The sequence below is a fragment of the Monopterus albus genome, unplaced genomic scaffold (assembly GCF_001952655.1).
Source record: "Monopterus albus unplaced genomic scaffold, M_albus_1.0 scaffold65.1, whole genome shotgun sequence".
Classification (NCBI taxonomy): Eukaryota; Metazoa; Chordata; class Actinopteri; order Synbranchiformes; family Synbranchidae; genus Monopterus; species Monopterus albus.
Window position 1 is genome coordinate 3,084,503 of NW_018127945.1, and position 24,374 is coordinate 3,108,876.

Here is a 24,374-nt window from a genome sequence, read left to right on the forward strand (position 1 = left end):
TCCAGGTGAGGTCCTCACTGATGTGGACGCCCAGGCATTTGAAGCTGGTCGCCCTCTCTACATCGAGCCGTGATGTGCTGCAGGCCTTGCCACATCCGTCCAGAGTCAGCAGTAGAATAGAAGCCATTCAGCTTCTCTCTGTACTGCCTCTTGGCCGCTGTGATGGCTTTCCTCAGTCTGTACTTCGCAGCTTTGTACTCTGTCTCATTGCCTGATCTGAATGCATGAGACCAGGCACGCAGCATGTGGCATGCTTGACTGTTTTTTCAGGGCTTCTGGTTGGGGAGCAAGCATAATCCTCTATGCTGACAGAAATGTCCTCCGAGGTGGCTGCAGCTTCAAACACATCCCAGTCTGTCTGGGTGAAACAGTCCTGCAGGGTGCTCTCAGTCTCCATGTTCCAAAGCTTCACTTGTTTAGTGACAGGGTTTGTTTGTTTCAGTCTTTGTCTGTAAGCTGGATACAGGAACAAAGAAATGTGGTCTGAGAGTCCAAGGTGGGGGCGAGGTGCGGCCCTGTATGCACCATGTATGTGACTATAAACATGGTCTATTGTATTCTGATCATGGGTGGGAATGTCCACATGTTGGTAGTATTTGGGGAGTACAGTCCGTAGATTGCACTGGTTTTAGCAATGTCTTTTTTAAATTGAAATTTAAACAACAGAGTGTTTACTAATTATTTAACAGCAGAATAGGAACATACAGTAAAAAGATGTTTTATTTTACTCCCAAGGAGCATAGAAAAAGTGTTGCTGAATTTTGTCCCACAGACACGTTTTTGACCTCTTAAAATGCAATAAAAACTCACTGCTGAGTAACATTACTCACTGTTCCCCTCCCACTGGCGGGCTGGAGAGATGAAATTTCACAGAAGTCTTACTTAATTTTCATTGACAAGAAAAGGTGGTGTCCACTTCCTGAAGTTCATTTTTGCTAGTGAGTACTGTAACTTCAAAGTATCACTGAACTGTCCATAACAAATGCTTGTTGTGTGTCATATTAAGCACATTTCAAAGGTTAAACTTGTTTTAACTGAATGTCTGGTGCCATAGAATAATATGCACCTGAACTCCTTGTTAGGAAACGTGAAGGCCATCAGATTTGAGTCCTAGAAGCAGCTGAATATTTGACTGAAGTTCAATGTGTAGTTTGCATTTCTTTTTGTGCCTACAGGGAGAAGATTATACTGCAGAGTATATCCTGATATCATTGAGAAGCAAATCAACAATCTGGACCACAGAAGGGAGGTACTGTAATAGGTCTTCTCATTGTATCAAATGTGGGATTTATGTGGCTTTTATTATCCCACAGAATCATGCAAAGAGCAGGAAAAATCATTTTGTAATAAAGTGGTGCTTTGTTGCACTTGTTACAGCATACAATGTGTAATGTGTAAAAAGCTTTGAAAACCACACTGATTGTATTTTTATTAAAGATGGAATTCCAACAGGCTACAATTCAGAGGGAAATACTGTGTTTTTTACTCATCTCCATTTATTTGCTTTAATAATAATAGTAATAATAATAACAATTATAATAATAACAGTGGGGGGCAGCACGGTGGCACAGTGGTTAGCGCCGTTGCCTCACAGCGAGAAGGTTCCAGGTTCGGGCCCCACCTGGGACCTTTCTGTGTGGAGTTTGCATGTTCTCCCCGTGCTTGCGTGGGTTCTCTCCAGGTACTCCGGCTTCCTCCCACTGTCCAAAGACATGCAGCTTAGGTTGATTGGTGTCTCTAAATTGCCCATAGGAGTGCGTGCGTGTATGTGTGGTTGTTCGTCTATGTGTTAGCCCTGCGATGGATTGGCGACCTGTCCAGGGTGTACCCCGCCTTCGCCCGATTGCCGGCCGGGATTGGCTCCGGCCCCACCCGTGACCCCGTTCAGGGACCAAGCGGTAGAAAATGAATGAATGAATGAATAATAACAGTTATAATTATTATTATTATCAACACCAAATGAATAATGAATTAGGTTAATGTTAAGACTGTAACAGTGTGGCTTTACTATTTTCAGAAAAAGGTCTGAGTACTCCTTCCACCACTGTCCTTTTACTGTTAAAACTGTCATAAAGACACACACTAGGTAACATAAGGCTATGACCTCACTAAAGATAGATACTGTGTACACACCTAAATTTGCAACAAAACTTTGAGGGAATATTTCTCTCCATCAATAGTTTCACAACACAATGAGTGTATATATCTGTCACTTTCACACTAGTTACTAGTGTGAATCATGTGACCTCCCACTTCTGCATTTTGTTATAATGATAGTTTTTTTATGTTATAACATATTCTGCTAAGGGTAAGTGTTTAGACAAGTAGTGGTTAGGGTTAAGGTTAGGGTAAATCACCAGGAAATGGATGTAAATCAATGAAAGGTCCCCTGAAGTAATGGTAATACAACATGTGTGTGTGTGGTTGATGACTTGGTTTAAGATTAAGGTGAAGTTAAGGTTAAGGTAAAGGTTAGGGTTAGGCAAGTAGTGGTTATGGTTATGGTTAGGGTTAGGTGAATTCTCCATGAATTGTCCTCTGAAGTTAACTAAAACACCCAAACTAAACACAATATGTGTGTGTTTGTGTGTGTGTGCCAAATGATGTGGTGTACGTCTCTGATGAGAGTCTGCTCCAGGAGTAAGTTAGATCGAGTAATTTACATGGGGGCCTAGGACGCCATCAGAAGCATTCCCTGGAATTATGGACAGGCAACTCACACAGACACACACAGGATCAGGAAAGCTCTTTGTTGGATGGAGGAAAATTCTGGACAGGAGCTGTCAGAATGTAACCAAACCACACAGACAAGGGCTTGTCCCTTCACAGCTCTAAGGGAACTCCTGCCCTTAGAGCTGTGTAGATGGCAGATCGACAGACAGGGCGTGGTGTAAAATATATGCTGCACCACTGACCTGAACAAAATCGTGTGCCATTGTATGAACAAATATGATAGTAAAGATACCTTGAAGATATTCTGACACACACAGACCAACCAATGGGAAACAAATCTTTTCTTTAACAGCCAACTTATTTTAGTCTTTGTTCCTCTCTGGTGTTTTCTCTCAGTCCCCTTGTTACTCTCTCTCTGTCTCTCTCTTTCAGTTTGAGGACTAAGTGACATCTGTTTTGAAGTCCTGGACAACTCCAAGGATGCCCTAAATGTACCATTACTCAGTTTCTGAGGGGTGAGTTCCAAAACCTATCAGCCATCATTTCTTTTGGGGAGATAATCTCTCTTCATCCAGCACTCAACTGAAGAGCAGCGGTTAAGGCAGAAGGTCACCCGCCAAGAGTTGAGGTCTGTCAGAGGTTTCTTCTGATAAAGGGAGTTTTTCCTCCCCACTGTCTCCAAGTGCTTGATAAAGGGGTACTTGTATTTTCTTTATGTAAAATGCCTTGATTTTTGTTGTGACATGACGCTATACAAGTAAGGTTGAATGGAATTTAATTTAATTGTTACATGGGTTTATATAGGCTACAGAATGTAGTCTGCATTATGTGTGGTAGCCTAACAACAGTACGGTATGTGAGTTTTCTGCCTGTGTATTTGTCTTCGTTCTGCATTATGTGTGGTAACCTAACAACTGTGCATATACAGTACGGTATGGGAGTTTTCTGCCTGTGTATTTGTCTTCGTGTGCTGTGGGCCTACTCTATGTGTACATGCATGTAGCTTTCTTCAGATTCTTCCCCTCTAAGGCATTCAAGTGTCTCTCCGCCCCCAGTGCTGCAATACGTTCCCGTGCCACTGGTCAGCAATGTCACTGTTCTAGAAGGTATTTTCAGAAATGCCAAAGGAACCACATTCATTTATAATCTGCTCTGTGATTATCACACAAGTGGGATACGGCATGTTTGTGCCACCTTCCCTCAATCACCATTAAGATTTTCACTTTGCACTATGGCTCCACAGCTTTGACATTTGCATTCGGTTCCTGCGGAGGAAGGCAACAAATGTCCTTTCAAACACCCTGGACATCAGCTGAGGACCAGTGTACTCATGTCATGTCTATGGGCAATATATTTTTAATTCCAGTTCTTTAACCGATTGCCCAGTTTAAACTAATCAAATAGCCAATCCATAGCCCAGCTGAGATAAATGTCAGTGCAAATGAATACTTGCTTGAAATCCTTTATTGAAGCACATCTACATGTGTCATATCAGCTTGAATTAAAAATACATAAACATTATGATATGATGATAAATGGTATGAAAAATGTTTCATATTTAAATAATGTGGAATCAGAAACCATGCAAAAAGATAAATAAGAAACAAAACACACAATAACAGATTTTCTGTGATCAGATATTTTTCAACAATAACAAAGCATATAGCAAAAAAAAAATTTTAACTTGGCACCTTTTAAGTAACCCAATAGTCACTAAGCTGAGACTTACTCCCTGGCAAGACAAGAAAGATAGAAAGAAATATGTTAAATTCACAATTCACAATTAATTCAAATAAGAAATACAAGGTATAAAATGGCACTAATGAGGAAGCTAAACAAAAAGCAAAAGAATCAATGAAAACTCAAAAGCTCAAATCAGACACATAGGGCCCTATTTTGAGGATCCACAGCCTGTGACCCAAGTGTGTTGGTGCAAGTGTTCATGTTCATTTCAATAATTTGATGATGACAAAAAACGGTTCAAGTGCCCATGCACTTGCCGTTTTCATCCGGACACACCTGCCGGTGCCAAGTCGACGGACTGATGCTTGGTAAAAAGGCAACGTGATGTGCATGTCATGAAAAATGGTAATTGTGCTGGTAGGAAATTAGGAAACCCAAACAGGCTACCCGTGCCACATGCCATGGGTTTGTTGCAAGATAGAGCCCATAGTGGCCTTAAACTAGGACTGTGGCCAGTATGCGGTATGATGTTATAGCTGCTGCTTGTATTTTGGCATTTTGTTTCCATTATGTCCAGTTATTTTACATTCAAACAGGGGAGATCACATTATCACACAATTTTGGATGTGTTTGTTTTATTTAGCTGAAATCCTAGTCATTAAATTTAGATTACAGGTAATATCTTTTGTGGACAACCATAGTAGCAACTCCCTTTACATCCTTCAGCTTGTCAGAGTCAAAGTCCACCAGGAGCTTCCTGACCCCAGTCCGCCTGGGAAGGAAGGAGAACTTGACAGACACCATCTCGCCTGGTTGGACAGCACCACTGAAAAAGAAAAGACAGAGAGAGAGAGGGATGAATGCTTGAGTTTTTTGTGGTCCTGTCATGAACTGAAGTGTTGGACAAATGGAAATTTTGTCCTGTTGCCACTGCTACATAAAAACCATAGTATTTTCTTTTAGTATCTATGAAATGTGCAGCAAAGTAAGGAATTTTTTCTACTGTTTATGTTGCCTGTCAGTTTTCTATACAGGCCTCATAGTGAAGGTGGCTAACTCAGTACTTACTTAACATGGATCTGAGTGTCATTGAGTAGGCCAGCCCCCTCTACAGTGAATACGCCACCCTTTAGTGGGACCGGTAGAGGATTGGTGAAGGAGATGTAGGCTGTCACTTGTTTCCTGACTACAGCTTTCCCAGGCACCTGGAAAAAGAGGAGGAAGCTTGGTGCTTTACAGGAGTATATACATGTTCAAATTACTGTGTAGGGCATCACAGTTTCATCCAGAGTCTACCACCTAACAGAAGTCATGCTTCTGTTAGGTGGTGCATGCTTTTGTTTTGATTTGGCACTATACAAATACATTTTTGACTTTGAATTTTGAATTCTTATGAAAACAGTAAATATGAAATCAGTGTGTCCCCCACCTTTATGAGGAGGTCAGGCCTGCTCAATGGGATGTTGGCCACAGTCATCAGAGGTTTGTTCTCCCCTGGAGCCACTAAGAACGCCTTGACCCTGATCAGATGGTGCTCAGAGACACAATTGGCATAGTTGTCATAGCGCAGACGCAGCACTTCCTTGTGGGCTGAACACACACAGACGCAATATAAAGCAGTGAAATGGTACATCATGCTACTACAAAATACAAAAGTGTGCACTTGTTTCACAGTATGTATGCACCAGAGGTCGTGGGGGGTTTATCTGAGCTACTAACTTTGGTGAGCTGGCACAGTCACACTGTGTGTCTGCCTGTGGCACTCCCCTTGGTGAAGAGAATTATAAGTTACAGCCATGGCCAACATGGTCAGCTCAGCTGTAGCATTTTTGGCTCCGTCATTTTTCACCTGTGAACAGCTGGATTCAGTACCACTGGAATTCACTGAACAAGGTAAACCAAACAAAACACAAGAAGAAAACACAACCTATAATCTGTGTGCGTGTACAATTTGTATACCCCCACAGCAGTAGATTTAGATTCACTGTGTGAATTAATTTATCCATTTGTTGTTTCATTCAACTATCCATTCATCCATCTACAGTCTGAACACACCATACCTCAATAATCACATCAAAGTCTGTCCCAAATACAGGTTTAGCATGTTTGATGGACAACTGCAGTTGTCCTGATTCTGCCCTCTCATTGGTCAGCTCCCTGGCTTGGCGTCCCGCCTTCTCGTATGCTTCTCTCTCCTCCCGTGATCCTGTGGAGAAGACATTGGCCCATGACAACTAACACTAACCCCGAATCTAAATGTATGACAAGAACACACAGAATTTTGCAGCTTCAGAGAATCCATCACTTACATGATTAATCTGTCCTTTGACATTTTTTCATACCAAGTCTTCTAATCAGAGGATTTATCAGTACAAAGTTTCATAGTATTTGTAAATGCTGCACACTGAATTAAATAAATGTGATTAAAGTCAGTAAGGGTTTGCTATTATGGCAATCTGTGTAGTGAACCTAATCGTGTACAACTTTCCAACTAACCTTCAGGATATTTGTACTGGAGAGTGAGATCTTCTCTGTAGTTGCCATAAACACTTTTGGTGCTGATGTTCAACCCCACATCACTCTGGTCCACTCTGAACTGTATCAGTAATGACAAACATTGTTATCATCACCATGGGCATCATCATTAAATCTATTTAAAATGTCAAGGATCTTTGTAGTTTGAGTAAATATTAATCTCAACTATGAATCCAGTTTCAAACCAATTCATTTAACTCTGCTACAGCCATTGTTATAGATCTAAAATCAAGTAAAACAAAAACATAATCACCTTCTGCCGCTGGCCATCCCGTTTGACCAACCAATAGAGGATGTCAGCGTTCACCTCAGCATAGATAAATCGAGCGTCATACTTTACTCCCAGATTACCCTGCTTGATGGATGTCACTGGACATGGACCACAGCAAAACTCACCTGATGAGCAAAATTCATGTTGTCATGGATTTGCTTCAAGTGTTTCTTGCATCATCAGATTGTTGAAGAACTAATGGAAAACTAGAATTTTTTTTAATGGTGCTAATTCAGTTTAAATATCAGGCTAACACCAACCAGCTTAGGATCTAACATATTTACATTTATATGATACAACAGAAAGCCTAAAGCAGGTGGTCAGAAATCATAAATTTACCATCACTCAGTTCTTGAGGGGTGGGGTCCAAAACCTGCCAGCCATCATTTCCTTTGGGGAGATCATTTCTCCTCATCCAAGACTCAACCCAACAGTGGAAGTTCCTAAAATCACAAGGAGAGGAAATGAGTTCATATCACATTACTTTAAATAACCTAATACTACTACTAAACCATTTTACTCAGTGTGTGTGCTCCTACCATTTACTGTCGCCCCTGTCTGATCTGTGAAGAAGCTCGTATTTCTCATCCAACTCCAACTCTATAAGGAGGTTTCCATCAACATCATGAGCTGAAGAAAAGTTGGTGATGAGGCGTGTAGGAATTCCCAGACAGCGCAGCACTGTGAAGATAACACACCTCAGACTAGGACAAGTTGCCTAACATACCATTTGGGCTCATTTATGCTACAAGGTATCTGTTCTTTGCTTAGGTGAGGATAGAAGTGAGTGAGGATAGATGGGGGCCAAAATACATTTCTGATCTAATTGAAGAACACAACAGGAAACAACAGTAATGTGGTGGGTAGAGCAGTCGTCTCCCAACCGGAAGACTGACGGTTCGAATTTCGGTGCCTGCCAGCTCTAAGCTTCCTTAGGAAGTAGTTGGTTGGTCGAACCCCAGGTCAGAACCAAACAGGGTGAAGCTGCTTTCAGCTATTATGCTGCACACAGATGGAACCAACTTACTGATGACTTTAAATGTGCCCCAACTCAGATCAGTTTCAAGTCTCAGCTGAAAACTCCACTATTTTCTGTTTTCTAAACTTTCTTTACTGTAACTACTAGATAATGGTGTTTCAAACATTTCACTGTCTGTTTGTTTTTATCTTCATTTTGTCTTTTCTCTCATTTTAACAATGTTTTATTTTGTCTTTAACTGATTTTATTCTGGTTTTAATGCTTATTGTTTGCCTAAGTAAAGCACTTTGAATTGCCTCTGTGTGTGAAATGTACTATATAAATAAAGCTGCCTTGTCTTGGATTCAAGAAGACTTTAAAGGTGCACAAAGTCTGAGAGTGGTCATTTTCTGATAAAACTTGAAGCAGCTATTGTAGTGAGCTACATATGTAATGATAACAGCTGGATTACTGTGGCATTCAGATGAACGTGCCTGTCAAGTCAATAGCCACAGCAGCTTAGCCTATGCAGACACAATGTAATTACAGTATGAAGCTGGGTCAGGTGTTTACTCTTTGTTTGGGTGAATCTGTTTAAAAGTATGATATGTCAATTTAAAAGTATCATAGTTCATGGCTGTATAATGATATTGCCTCTCATGGGGTCCAGCAGATTTATAACAGCATGGCCTAATACCCACTGTGGGGCCTAGTTATAGGTCAAAACATTAAAACAGCAATGTGAATACTGGGTTTCCATAGGAATGCTCAGCCAACTCTCAGCACATTTACCTGTGTATAATCAAAAATTTGTAGCAGTTATCAGAAATCCTCAGAAATATCATACTTTGTGATGCTTAAATCATGCAGCAGTGACATCAGTAAAAGCCTCACCTGTGCAGGCGACACCAGCAAACACCCAGCACTGGCCATATTTGACTGCTTTGATCCCATCCCTCTTCCACTTTTGGAGAATCGGCACGCTGCCGGTCCATCGATGTGGGGGAATGCCATCAGAGTATGGCTCTTTCCAGCGGCCATACAGCACACCTCTATCATCATTAGCGTTCACCTACATAGGTGGAGACAATGCATGAAGCTTTCATGGCCACTACCTGACACTATAAAAAAAGCTTTGTTTTATGAGGAGGATCACTTGATAATTAAACAGTAAGAACATGACATTTATAAGATTTGACATTCCTTCAGTTTATGTTCAAAAGTCTGTTCCTACACTGGGTTGATTACTGTTTACACTAGCACAAATGCACATTTCGTCAATTTATTCTAACACAGCTGTTATCATTGCTGCTGGAAACACATGGGGATATTTCCTGGGAAAGAACTTCAAGACCAGGGGTGTCTATAACAGAAAATGCATACGCTTTTATGGACTGCATATTGGTTGGATCATGTTTGTTACCACTGTCACAAAGAAAGCAAATGCAACTGCTTTTCTTTGTACTTTTATCAGTACAGTTTTGGTAGCAAGAAGACAAGATCATCACCATTGCAGTAATCATCCTGCTGACATAGATGGGGTCAGATCTGCACTCTATGTCCATCTTTGAGTTCTTCAGGGCAGCCTTGGAGTTGTCCAGGACTTCAAAACAGATGTCCATCACATAGTCTTCAAACTGAGGGAGACAAAGAGAGAGAGAGAGAGAAAGTAACAAGGGGACTGAGAGAAAACACCAGAGGGGAACAAAGACTAGAATAAGTTGGCTGTTGAAGAAAAGAGGCTTCTCAACCATTTTTAAAATGAAAATTCATATCAGATTTGTTTCCCATTGGTTGGTCTGTGTGTGTCAGAATATCTTCTAGAAATCTTTATTATCATACCATCATTTGTTCATACAATGGCGCGAGATTTTGTTCAGGTCAGTGGTGCGGCATATATTTTACACCACGCCCTGTCTGTCTATCTGCCATCTATCTGTTTGTCTGCCTGGCACACACTGCCTGCCTACTTGTCTTCCTCCTTGTTTCCCTTAGAGCTGTGAAGGGACAAGCCCTTGTCTGTGTGGTTTGGTTACATTCCGACAGCTCCTGTCCATAATTTTCCTCCATCCAACAAAGAGATTTTCTGATCCTGTGTGTGTCTGTGTGAGTTACCTGTCCATAATTCCAGGGAATGCTTCTGATGACATCCCAGACCCCCATGTAAATCACACCATCTTCATTCATAATATACTCCTGGAGCAGACTCTCATCGGGGAGATACACTACATCATCTAGTACACACACACACACACACACACACTCACAATTAAGATATACACAAGACCATATGCACCCTTATGTGCTTGTGCCATAAGAATCACAAATGTTAACATTGAACACAGATTACAATGAATGCAGATCGTCTGTGTCCTACATGTTCTGTACTAGAAAATCTAGATGTCAAGTGTCACATTCATAAAAACAGGAGGAGCTGACAAACAGAAACAAAAACATAAGTTCTGAATCAGCTACTATGAGTTTGGTGACAGGGTCATATCCTTGTCACATGTGCACAAAATAAAAAATATCAGGAGCTGCATGACCAAGTTTAAAACACTTAGTCTGACCTCTTGGAGAGAGCAGAGAGTATGCACTTTGCTTTTACCTTTGCACCATGGATTAAAGAGCAGGTGGAATCCAATTTTGTCAGTTTTCTCTAAAATTCTCCCATCGGGTGACATCAACAACACAACCAGATGGTACTGGCCAATGATAGCGTCTGCTGGACTGTGCAGAGTCAAGAGGATTTCATCCTGCACCTCCTGCTGGTTAAACCACCAGCGGTCTCCGGCCCCACGTTCCTTCAGAACCTTGATTATGACCTCATCTTTCTTTCCTAAGAGAAACATTTATATATTTTATAAATGGGTTGTTGTACCATCAGTTCATCTTTGTTTGCTAGCCTCACTGGTCTGCTGTAGCTATGAATTGGTAGTAAATGTTGTAATTGTTATTAATTATTTGAAGTCCCAGAATATGGTACTTTATTTGGAAGTGAATAATACACTCCAGCCCACAGGACCTGTGAAAGAGGTAATACAGAAGGAGCTAATTAACTGCAGTGTCAAGTTTTACTACATAAGAGAGATTAGTATATTTTTTAAATATATCTTCTTTTTGCTGTCTGGTAGTAGATGAGTACAGAGACAAAACTGAGTAGTGTATAATGAATGGTACACCATGCTTTTGTAAATGATTTCTGTGAATACCAGGTCCAGAGGTACTCTCTCTGCATAGATACACTGTCTTATAGGTTTTGAAAGATTGTTATAATAAAGTTCCATCGGAATGCAAATGTCAGGCTGTATACTCATCATTGTAAACAACAGGCTGTCTTTGCAAAGTTTTTTTTTGTTTTTTTTTTTTACTGACCCTTGCAGAATCTTCCAAGCCAGGCTGTACTCACCAAGGTGCAGGACCACTTCCAGGCAGTGCCCGCGGGGAAGAGACTTTGAGCACTGCAAGAGTATGGAGAAGGGTTGACCCCTGCGCACAATCAAGCGCTCTCGATCAATCTCCTTGGTGCGGTGGTCCAAATTGTTTTCACGACTTCTCAGATCCACATCAGTAATGAAACCTAAAAGGACCAACAGAGACAAAGTTCAACAGTCGGTCAGTTCCTCTTCCGCCTCATCTGCCAGTTCCTGCCCAAATTTTCCTAGATCAGCCCCTGGCTCCATGCAGTAATTTTTTGTAGTCTTATCATCACCATGAGGTTGCCAGGCAACTAGCAGTGAGCCCTAACAAGATATGTCATGTTACTGAGTGAGTTTTAGAGATGCTGGTACGCTGGTTTTGTTATCTTGGAGAACAAAGTTGCCTCCCCATGTTTCCAGTCTTTATGCTATACTAAATCAACCTTTTTCTTGCTTCATAAGTACAGTTTAGACACATGACGCTTTGTTATCTACAGTAACTTTCTACAAGAAAGCCAAACTTTTTGCAAGTTAAAAAAAAAAAAAAATTCAGTTCAATCTTTCAAATGGATCCTGTTTGGCCACCCTGATTCCTAGGCCTAGCTAGGCTTGTATTTGTTGCAGGAATTAGGATGGGTCATATTCACAACCTAGTGTCATACACCAGCACATTTTTCACATACATTGTAATCTCCCATAAAGTTATAAACTACAGCGAGAGGACAGATGAATAGAATCACTTACCATGGTTTCTGGCCATTGTAGATCTTCTTTCTGTCAAAGTTTATTAAGATGTTGTCTAAGCGTCTTCAAGTGTCTGCTTCTTCTTCATGGTGTTTGTCACAGTCCTGTATTTATACAGCACAAGACTGGCCCTCCCACCTCCCCAACACATACTTACTTAAAATTCCCATTCACTCCCTCCACCTCACTTTCCTTTGTAAACTCACTTACCAAAAACTTACAGTCCTTGTGGGTGTATGCATACAGTATGTGTGTTTGAACTGTGTGAGTGATAGTTTAAACTGTTTTTTAATCCCTTTTGAGACACTGCGGTCCTTGTTTTACATGTTGAAGGGTGGCTGTTGCTAGTGCATGTACTGTACTGTACATGTCTGTCTATTTGTGTGTATGTGCATGTGTTGGAATGAGAACAATGAGGGCTGTGACACAACATATCAGCCAGTGGATGTGACCAACATTCAGTCTTATCTTCTCTTATCACACTTACTAGAGTAGATATGCAATGGTATGCTGTGATCATTACACCAGAGCAATGTGAGCAACTAGCAAACTTCTCATACAGTAGGAATCTCACATTACTGCTTAGCTGATTAGAAGACAGGGAGATCATAATTCTCATCTGAGATAAAGCACATTCAACATACAATATATGTGCAGTATATGATTCCTTTCAATATCCAAATCACAGTCGTGGGTGTATAAGAATGTGGGTATGTATGTGTAATATTTCTATGGTGCAGTATTTGTGTAGTATTTTTTGGGGGCCCAAGTGACTGATTAGGATTTTTTAATGTTTTTTTAAATGATTAACGATGTATTTTAGCTGCACAACAGAGGTTTTCATTGAGGATAGAAACACATTAAAGCCTTTGGCTTGTTTTCATTGTGACCTTTAACATATTGTTATACTTCTTCTTTCTACAATTTCTGGTTGTTTTCAGATTAGTTCACTTTCACGTGGCCACTAGCACTGCTGTGGACACAGTCCTTTTACTGTAAGAAAGATTTCACATTTTTCTATGACAAAGATTGTCTAGTGAGCAATATATCCCACCCAGCCGTAAGATGACGTTTGCCAGTTAGTCAGGTGGGAAGGTGAGCTGAGGTTCAACGAGTTAAAGGTTATGTTGAGAACCAAAAGAACAGTTTCAGTGCTTACTGTATGTGTCAAAGGCTGAATTTCTTAATACAGTCCAGATTTTGACACACTTGCCGTAACACCCTGATTATTCAAAAGCAGCAGAAATAGATTTATGATTGATATTTCAGTTAGCCTTTATTCTTAGAAACAGAGTAAAACAGCATTATATAGTAACTGTTTTATACAGTATATAACATACAAATGCCCTTTTGTTGAACCTACCTCACCTCAGTTCTTGTAAGAGCCTCTGCTATCAATGTTTAAACTGGCCTAGTGTCAAGGCTGTTACAGACACACTGTGCAACACTTTTTACATTGACATTATCAATAAAGTGTCTTCACCACTTACAGCCAGTAGTATATCAGTCATTGGGAATCATTAGACATTTTACATTATTTCAGTACTTTATAAGTAATATGGAGGGAATAGTGATGTTTGGTCTACATCTATATAAAATGAGGATTTCAGTATTGACAGAAACGTCACAGTCCTCTAGACCTTTTTTTAAATACCTGCCACTCAATTCCAGCCAGCTTGTTACCCACAGCTGATCATCTAGCCAGGTCATAAGCCTGCCATGTTCTTACTCCTCTACGCTGTGTGTCTTCGCCAGGTAACACCCCTTTCAACACTTTCAACACTTTGACTGTTCTGAGTTTTAATATTTTATTTTATTACCTGCCTCCTTATTTTTTGTGTAGTCTAGTCTGAGCATATTTTGGTTCTTGTGTATTGTTGATTTGAGTCGCCTTTTAGTATTCTTATTGTTCAGTTATCCTTTACCGATCTCTGATCTACTGATTATCCTTTTATTTGTGAAGCTACTGTTACCTGTCGTCGGCTCACCTGTCCATTCTTGTACCTGTGAAGAAAATGAGTTGCATCTACCTGTTGTCTTATCTGTCCACACCTGTAGTAGAAAAAAGAAAGCTGCAAATCCGCTCGTCGGTCCTCCCCAGTTGGAGAGACAGTAAGTATCTCTATACCTGTTGCTTGCCTACTGTCACTTGACCAAACATCTCTTATACTAGAAGTTAAGCTAGGACGACTCTGGTCAGTAGCTGGGTGGGAGACAAATAGAGTTACTCTGCCATTTCCACTGATCTGCTCCTCCACTGTTGTCTGTAGAGAAGAGATGACAGCAAGAACCCCCTACCAGCCGTTCCCATCTGCATCTCCCCCTGGTGACAATATCATTCTGCTGCTTGTGCAATTCATCCATACTGTCTATCAGTAAAGATTGCTATTTGACTAACTTACCTGTCCTGTCTTCTCTGCTCTGGGGTCTAGTCTTTATGTGTGTGTGACCATAATAATGGCAGCTGTATTGTTTGGCTCAGAGCAAGAAACTGGAACAGCCTTGTAGAATAGGGAAAAATTCACAAAGACACGCAGTACAAAAAATAGCACAGACAATAAACATAAGTACCCAGTCCACATATAAACAGGCATTAAATAGCCTAGGATTGTCACTACTGTGTTCAAAGAAATACATTTGGATGTTTTGTTGTAGGTTACACACATTCACAACTCGGTGATACTCCATATTCAGTACATGCTCCTACATGTACATTGACTCCACTGAAGGTACACCTCCACATGGCTTCATTATGGCTGCGTAGTGTAATCACATTCCTAATTGAAACACATTTAGCTGAATTAGATTTATTATATAAAAAGGCGGCAACAGAATTTTTGTGGTCATTTACTGCTGCTGTGAACTGAATGTTGGCTTGTTCACTGACAGACAATATACAATAGGAAATCCATTTTTATACATTTGACACGTGGTTCTGCACATTTTCACTTCCTGTTACATACTGTTGGCTGATTGGACTGTAGCATAGAGGAGAACAGCACTTATTTTACACAGTCAATATGTTCCTTGGTCAGGCTGCATCTGGCTGGCAAACAGTTATGCAGCAATGTTATGCTGAGCTGTGGAATGTTGGAATGTTGTTTCGGGAAAACGAAGTCTTGGCATGACCTCAGCTTCCTGATCACACCAAAGTGTCAACAGAATGACAAACTGGAAAGGAACTATAAGGGCAATGCACTTCATTAGTGTCATTCTCTTTTTATGGGGTGCATGTTCAAATTACAGGTATGTGCCAAAAAATTAGAATATCGAGGGAAAGTCCATTTATTTCAATAATTTGTTTCAAAAAGTGAAACTTGTATGTTATATTAGTTCACTGCACACAAAGTGAAATATTTCAAGCCTTTATTTGTTTCAATTTTGATGATTATGGATTAAAGACAAAAAAAACCACAAAACCAGTATTTCACAAAATTAGAATATCATGACAAAGTTCAACATTGTAGGCTCCCTGTGTCCCAATCTAGTCAGCTAATTAATGCAAAACACCTGCAAAGGTTTCCTCAGCCTTGAAATTGTCTCAGTCTGGCTTAGTAGGCTTCAGAATCATGGGGAAGACTGCTGACTTGACGGTTGTGCAGACGACCATCATTGACACCCTCCATAAGGAGGAAAAGTCTCAAAAGGCAATTGCAAAAGAAGCTGGATGCTCACAGAGCGCAGTATCAAAATATATTAACAGAGTGTTATGAAGAAGGGAAGAATGTGGCCAGAAAAGGTGCAAAAGTGACAGGGATGACCGCAGCCTTGAGAGGATTGTCAAGCAAGGGCGATTCAGAAATCTGGGGGAGCTTCATAAGGAGTGGACTGAGGCTGGTGTCAGTGCATCAAGAACCACCACATACAGACGTCTGCATGACATGGGCTACAGCTGTAGAATCCCATGCGTCAAGCCACTCCTGAACCAAAAACAACGTCAGAAGCGTCTGTGCTGGGCTAAGGAGAAACAGTACTGGTCTATTGCCCAATGGTCCCAAGTCCTGTTTTCAGATGAAAGCATATTCTGCATTTCATTTGGAAATCAAGGTCCCAGAGTCTGGAGGAAGACCGGAGAGGCACAAAAGTCAAGCTGCTTAAAGTCCAGTGTGAAGTTTCCACAGTCAGTGATGGTTCGGGGAGCCATGTCATCTGCTGGTGTGGATCCATTGTCTTTTATCTGACTAGATTGGGACAGAGGGAGCCTACAATGTTGAACTTTGTCAACAACTTTGGGGGTTTTTTTTGTCTTTAAGCCATAATCATCAAAACTGAAACAAATAAAGGCTTGAAATATTTCACTTTGTGTGCAGTGAACTAACATACAAGTTTCACTTTTTGAAACAAATTATTGAAATAAATGGACTTTTCCTCGATATTCTAATTTTTTGGCACATACCTGTATTGGTTCTATTTCACTACATTTAGTGTCAGGTCTGCTCGGCGCCACCTGCCCCTCTCTCTCTCTCCTTGTTCTCCCTCTCTCGCAGGTCTGGCTCCCTGGGTGGGACAGCTGATGCACATAACCTGATGACTGATCCTAGCACCCGGGGTGTGGCGCACAGCTGAAGTGCATTACTGGCTCTCTTACTTACTGGCAGACGTTCCCGGGTTGCTAGTACGTTAAGGAAACTACACTCCACGATTTGGCTACGCGTTAGCTCTTAGCTAGTGTTCAGCGCTAGCATCAATCCAAGCTTCGTCAGCAGCAACCAGTCTTCTCGGAGCTACGCCGTCTCCACTCACCTCATCTGAGTTTCCTGGCTATGCTCTCCTTTTCTCTCCAAGCCAGCCTACACGCGTTCCCCACACTCAACTCAACTACGCCGCAGCAATCACCTCGCTTCAATCTGCTTGTCTCCACAGAGTGTGGGTGTTATGTGCCGTTCGCACCTGTTAGTGAGCGAACGAGGAAAGAGGCGGACCCAGGTAGCCGACTTCGATGCAGGCACTGATTTATTATATAGGCAGCATAATCCAGAAATCATCTAAATCCCACCATAATCCATAAAATCCAGTATTCCACAAAATTAGAATATTTCATGTGACCAATAAAAAAAGGATCTTAAACACATGTTGGCCTTCTAAAAAGTGTGTTAATGTACTGTATTATGTCCTCAGTACTTTGTTGGGCCTCCTTTTGCATTAATTACTGCATCAAGGCGGCGTGGCATGGAGGCGATCAGCCTTTGACACAGTTGAGGTGTTATGGTAGCCCAAGTTGCTTTGATATTGGCCTTCAGCTCGTCTGCATTTCGGGGTCTGTGTTCCCTCATCTTCCTCTTGACAATACCCCATAGATTTTCAATGGGGTTTAAGTCAGGTGAGGGTAATATAGTGAGCAACCTAATCAAGTGCAGCTGGTGATAAGGGAGTGAGGAACAGGTGAACGTGATTAGTGTTAATGGGCAAGAGACAGTAGGAAAGGTGAGGGAGGCCAGAGCGGCCGAGCAAACCTGACAGTGGGCCATCTATCAACAACCATCCTGTCATCTCATCTGGCTTAAATCCCCAGCCTCGACTCCCACTCGCTCCTCTACTAACAGACCGCCATCTCCCCAGCCCCTGGCCACCTACTCACCCGGTGCCCCAGGTCTGTGTTACGGAAACCACTACTCCTACGCTGATTTCACCTCCCTCTCTCCTGACCCCAGCTTCCTGACCGACCGGATCTCCTCTCCGTAGGTCTCGACTGCGCTACCCTCATCCTGTCTTCACCCCTCCTACTCTGGTCCTCTCTATTGGACTCTCACCTCTGGTTACTTGTTGGCTATATCCAATAAAGACTGATCTGAACTGTGGTGTGTCTGAGTCCAACCTGCTAACTCACCTTCTCCTGCGAGCGAGCAATCCTAACATTTAGCCCCAAACAAAAAAGTAACCCAGTATTTTTTAACTTTGTAGTTTTAAGTCGGTTTGTACAAAAACATTTGAGAAATTTGTCATCCGTTTTTAAATTAAAAAAAAGATTAAAATTCAACAGGCCCGTTTAAATTTAACATTAACCTAAATTCAGTCCAAGTCCTAAATTTAAATTGCCAGTCTATCTTTTTATAATGGAAGAATGCGTAGAAGAGGCGACTACACAGGAAATAAGCCACTCTCTAATTTCGAATATAGAACCGTTCGGTAAGAAGTTGAGAATGAATGAAACTAAGGCCATTTACTCACTTCAGTAGTGCCATATTTCACATGCAAAAAATGTTCATCTCACTTCACTATATACAAGTAGTCCAGCTGCTTACTCTGAAGATAAATATTTGAAGAATTATCAGGTATTTTTACAAATGAGCCTACCCAAAATGGTCCTAAATTAATATGAGCCATTGTGATCAGCTCCAACTTGAAAGGGCTATTGACACAGTAATGCATTAAGAACGATAATCTAGTGAGCACTCTGAAAGGGGCCCCTCTGTGCGTTAAAGGTCCATGTACAAAGTATAATTAATCTCTGGTTAAGTTCATCTTGTCTGTTGTATAATGTGTGAAGGGATAAAAAGTGTTTTACAGCACAGTGCTCGGCCATGTAAAAGCAGGAAGTGTGCTTTATTGCGACTCTTGCTACTTTCTACTAATATTTAGGGTCAAATCTTTTAATTCATTGACTGTGTGAAGTCTATGATACATGAACATCAGACAATAGGCCCATATGGCATCTCCCCGGGCCTTGAACACAAACGGAATTGTTTCCTTGAGAAACCATGCAGTGACTTTTACTGTCCCCCATTGGAAGAGTAGTGCGTCACAGTCAGCCAAGATGCAGGACAGTGAATGCCATACATTCTATTTCGTATAGGCTTCGCTAGAGCTGACGCCATTGGGTTTATCCCTCGCGCATGCGCAGTCCTGAAGAGATTTCTTTCCCGTCCTCTGCCCGGCGCTGGGCTGTCTCCACTCAGGTCCGCTGTGGCCACATAAAAGCCTAGGTGGCCCGATTTCAGCTCCCTCTTTTTCTTCAGCAGTTCTAAAGAACAATGTCTGAAGAGTGACGTTCCAGAACAATGAGCGCCGGACTCCCGAGTCGCGTCACCATCACCATTTTCCCAGGCTGCGGTACGGGCTTCATTCTGCCCAGCGACTCACACCACAGATGCCCAGCAGTTGCTGCTATTGTTGCCGTTCCCCAATACACTTCACCGCCACCCCAGGTATCCCCCTGCTTTCAGCAGAGTGCTGGAGACCGTGATGGCGTCACCGGCAGGCTCCGCCATACTGACAGCAGAGCTAAGAACGCGATCTCAGTGGTTCTTCCTGGTCCGGAGTTCAAGGGGTTTTACCCACACATCCTGATCCCCAAGACGTCGGGCGGAATGAGACCTATTCTGGTAGGAGGCACGTTCATCCCTCCCGCAGCGCTTCATTACTTGCATGTCGGTGAAGGTCCTGCTCCACATGAGCCCACATGCACAGCTCTGATGGAGCTGTGCATGGTCAAGGCGAGCAGAACCGCGCCGCGGATTTAATGTTACTAGGCGGGCCTCATCTAAGTGAGTGGAAACTGAAACCTTTCCCTCATACAAGCGCTGTGGGGCAGGTTCGAGTGAGCAGTGGCGGATCTGTTCACAGCTTGTGGGAACGCGCAGTGCGCTCTTTGGTTCTGGATGAGCGTTCCAGACGAGCCTCCGCTAGGGGTTGACGCATTCGCTCATCACCCCTGGTCCAGAGGTCTCCTTTACGCGTTTTCCTCCAGTCCCACTGATCCCGCGCCTCCTCTCGCGCGTACAGGAGGTTCCCAGCGCTGATGCAGCTGCTGTCCGGCGAGCCGTGGCAACCCCTATGGCACAGAGACACGCTCTCCAACAGTATGCCCTGATAGGGCAGCGCCTTCTCACACTGGCAGTCAGGCTCTATATGGGGTATGACTGTACCTGTTTCTCAGACTAGGCCTGTTGCAGGAGAGAGGATGTTGTACTTGGGCTGCTATTGCGGGATATCAAGACGAGCTGTGATGTTTATAATGCTCTTGGGCGGCGGTGTGCCAACAGGGCATTGACTACATCCAATAGCGACAGCTCTTAGAGGGCGACGCCTATATGAAATAGAACGACACAGTAACCCAAGCTCCTATGAGTACAGGCGTAGCCCTCTAAGCTTACAGCCCAACTGTCTTTCCCTCCACCAGCTGAAGAAAAAAACGCTGGTATAGGGATCCGAACTCAGGTCACATAGGCTTTTATGCAGCCACAGCGGACCTGAGTGGAGACAGCCCAGTGTAGGGCACAGGGTTCAGTGTCTTGCCCAAGGACACTTCGACATGTGGACTGCAGGCCACCTTTAACCACCTTATATGATTATAATCTAAATCACTGCTGGATATTTTGTGAAATTTCCACTGGATCAATAAAGTCTGATGATTATAATGTATTTTTTGTACCTCAAAATTTTACTTAAGTACAGAACTTGAGTAAATGTATTTAGTTACGTTGCACCACTGATTCCCTGGCTGTATGTTTAAACTGATCATCTTTCTGTACAAATCTGAAAGTGACACAAAGACGGTATTTTGATTTTCTGTATGCCCTGCACATATGGTGAATTTACAATAAAATCCTTGAACCTCGAAAAAGGAGACAGCAGTTACTTCACAGTTCACCCAGCACAGACGAATATAACCAAATGGCTTGTAGCCAGGTTAATCCTTTGTCACATTTAAGTCATCGTTTAATTTTAAATAAAACAAGCTACACTACAGAGTCAAACCAAATAAACCTACAGAGTATAATATACAGATTACAGAGTATATTATACAATATGCCAGTTTCAGCCTGGCTACAGCATCACCAAGTTGTCAGTCCATGCTGTTGATGAGTTTATACCCATGGAGGATGTGCACCTAACAAAAAGGATCATGGGATATTTATTGAATTAATTAAAATGCTTCTTTACTCTGTATATTCTGGATCCATACATACAGTGCTGGAAATATTCCAGAATGGAATGTACAAAGAAAATCCAGCCAATAGCACAACAGATCCTTGCCCAACTGGATGCACTTAAAGTGATGTCACACCGATAAAAAGCCTGACAATGTCATGCTGGTGGACCACAGGGAGCAACCCTTTAAAATTAAACTGATAGCCTAGATTTCAGTGCGGGTCTTATGGCCTATGAAAACAATGAAAGCAAGCCCATGCAGGTCACCTTTTTGTTTTTGTTGTTGTTTTCTATACCTTGCAGGCACCTGTACAGAGTTGCAGTGTGTGAATATGACATCATTTCAGGGTCAACAAAGCCAGCAAATGCTGAGTGCAGGGATCAAAACCCATACTTTTTTTTCCAACAGTGATAATGAATGTGACTTTAAAATAACACATGATGAGTGTGGTATTCTGTCTCTAAATGACCTGACAATATACCATCCAAAAGCAAAAACTGAATCAGAGTATAATGACACGGGCATTTCTGAACCTGCTGAAACGGATACTACATTCAGATTTTGATAAGAAAACCAGTGCAGTGAAGCTCTGCAGCACTCATTTATTAAAAATGACACATTTGTAGAATTGGGAAAATCCACATCATCTTGTCACCCAGATAAGAAAGTACCCTGTGAAATTATTAAGATAGTTCCAAACGATGACTCTGGAGAAGGACCCATGGATGTAGAAAGACATTAATAGTGCTAGAAGTGACAAACACAGAAGACTGATTCACTCTTCATTCAGTTTTTAAACATGAATTAAATATAAATAAATAGGCCTTTATTGTGACAGAAAATGAAAAAAGACCAGGAACCTGAGAGAAAGCAGACTAAACTGTGTCTGGAACAGTGGTTCAGCACCATGGACAGCATCCAGCTGCACTGGTCATCCACTGCAGCAGAGGTCTGCTCTTTTATGGATGCTGTCCGTGGCACTGAAACGGTTCCTTATTCACTTCAGTCATTTCAGATGATCTGGGAGCTCCAGACTGTAGCACCCTGATACTCTAAAAATGAATGTGATGAACAGAAGTTTAAAAGCAAACACAATACGGGTTACAGGATTATACCAGTTATATATTTAGTAAGAATGGACACCATCCATCCTGCCAAGATTTTTTATGCCAGTGTCAAAATTCCTGTTAAACTAAAAGGGTTTGGTGCTTGGTGTGGTCTCTATAAAAAAAAAATAGGTGGTATAGGTTTTTGTACTGATAAAAAAATGTTTTGAGGAGAAATTAATAATGTAAAATATAATAACAGTTTTATCAGAGACAAACAAATACTTTCAGTGGAATACAATTGCCATTATGATATAGGTGGCACTGAAAGTAAGCTAAAAGAATGTTATTAGCTACTCAGGTGTTTATTTAACTTGGGAAATATACTATTCATATAGCACGATGATGAAAGAAATCGAGGCCAAATGTTTCCTATTTTGCAATATATGCATTACAGTACTACAGTGTCTAAAGAAATAATAGTAAAAAGGCAGTCAAAACATTTTAATTGTTTAATAGTTAATGTTATCATGTCTTCTACAAGCTCTAACATTGTTCCTCTGCTCATTTTGTGTCTGTATGCTTTTTAAATCAAGTCCTACAACCATCATTCAATCATTAAACTGTGCAGCTCATTGTATTTTCTCCAAGCATATGCCAGTGAATACTGTATTAGAGAGCTGACAGGAAAGGAGGGGAGAGTGAGTGGCAATGGAATGATGACACAACAAAGGTCCCCAGCCACACAAGGAACCCCTAGGGTGTCAGAGTATCCCAATTTAGGGTGTTTTAGTGGAATATATTGTTAACAGCTTGAAGCAGCTTTTATAAAACTAAATGATTTGTGAAGCAGTATAGGGATACATCCCAAGTTTCCTTGTTTCTCACTTCACTGGAACGACTTCTGGGTCGAGCAAGGATCAAGGATGTCCTAAGACTCTTATACTTCTATCTGCTTGATTGGAGCAAGGAGGCTGCCTAGAGGAGCTACAGGTGATGTTATACGAGAGCATTCTTTGAGGAAGTCTTCTATGGACTGACACATAGCTTTATTGGAAATCAGATGACTAACTAGATGATTATATTAAGGATTTGAAGAAAGGACATCTCACATATCCTCAGGTGAATGCCAATTCCACTAAATGCAGCTATGTTTCTTTTCCTTGTGTCTTCCCACCCACATAAAATGCAAGGAAAAAACAAGTACAAACTGCGAGGAGAGAGGAATGAGGATAAACATTAAAACTGATGAGATGTCCTTTCCTCCAGTCCTTAACGTAAAGCATCCAATCACAAACTTATTTCCAGTAAAGGGGTGTGTCAATCTGTAACAGACTTCTGTGAAGGGTGCACTCCAGCATCCTTGGCTTGGCCTCCAGGCAACCTCCTTGCTCCTCAGAGCAAAAATGAAAGCAGTCAGATGTCCTTCATCATGGAATCATGGAATGTACCCCCAGCTTTCATTTAAACCTCTGTTAGAATAGGATTAAGGGTGACCTCTAGTAGCATTAAAGTTATTTCTAAAGGACAAAGCAACTGATTTTAGGCCAAAACACAAGTACAGTTTAAACTGCACTTTCAGATCACAGCAACACAGAAGCCATGTAATTTTGTTCCAGACAGCACAGATTTAAACAGTCTTAAACCCTAATCTCCACAACGCTGTGACAGCAACAGCAACAGTTGCAAAAAGCAAAATAAATGACTGCTATGCATTTTCATTTAAAGAACATCATAGTAAATATTGAAAAAAAAATGTATTTGAAGTAAGGACTGGAAATCGTAGACCAGAAAAATTTTTTTAAATGGACAGTTATTAGTTAATGAGTCCTTTAACTCTCTGATGGTGGAGGAGCAGCCTTGCGCACAGCCCTGGTCAGGGCATGCTGGATGACCGGGTACAGTTTATAGCATCCCTCAATGCAGGTCCAAACCCCGGCTGTAATAGTCTCTTCAGTCATTTCTCCATCTGACTGCAGCCCAGAAATCTGATTCAGGCTGGGGAGGAATGCAACAGTCAGACCACCCTGGTTCTCGCTGCTGACTGAAGTGCAACTGTTCTCCTCCACATAAGTAGGGTCAACCACATAGGAAGCGCCATTCTGGCGGATGGAACAACCGAGCACCATATCATACATTTCAATTCCTGCATCTGCGAGAGCAAGTGATGCGC

General features: G+C 41.7%; 2 protein-coding genes across 2 annotated transcripts in view; both read right to left on the reverse strand.

Moving 5' to 3' along the window:
• Positions 1 to 4,960: 4,960 nt before the first annotated feature.
• Positions 4,961 to 12,357, reverse strand: tgm2l (transglutaminase 2, like). Its single transcript, XM_020604394.1, has 15 exons — positions 12,284 to 12,357; positions 11,530 to 11,700; positions 10,729 to 10,959; positions 10,236 to 10,354; positions 9,629 to 9,757; positions 9,015 to 9,192; positions 7,702 to 7,843; positions 7,502 to 7,605; positions 7,145 to 7,287; positions 6,853 to 6,952; positions 6,417 to 6,562; positions 6,076 to 6,205; positions 5,786 to 5,946; positions 5,425 to 5,561; positions 4,961 to 5,182 (listed from the first exon to the last, which is right to left on the reverse strand). Exons 1-15 carry the CDS (start codon positions 12,297 to 12,299, stop codon positions 5,026 to 5,028), a joined length of 2,064 nt encoding a protein of 687 aa, XP_020460050.1. The 5' UTR covers positions 12,300 to 12,357; the 3' UTR covers positions 4,961 to 5,025.
• An 11,064-nt stretch (positions 12,358 to 23,421) lies between these two features.
• exosc6 (exosome component 6) overlaps positions 23,422 to 24,374 on the reverse strand; it is a 2,119-nt gene continuing 1,166 nt past the window's right edge. Inside the window, exon 2 of the mRNA XM_020604313.1 lies at positions 23,422 to 24,374. This exon is cut by the window's right edge and continues 203 nt beyond it. Within this exon, the coding sequence (XP_020459969.1) occupies positions 24,034 to 24,374 (341 nt within the window). The 3' untranslated portion in view covers positions 23,422 to 24,033.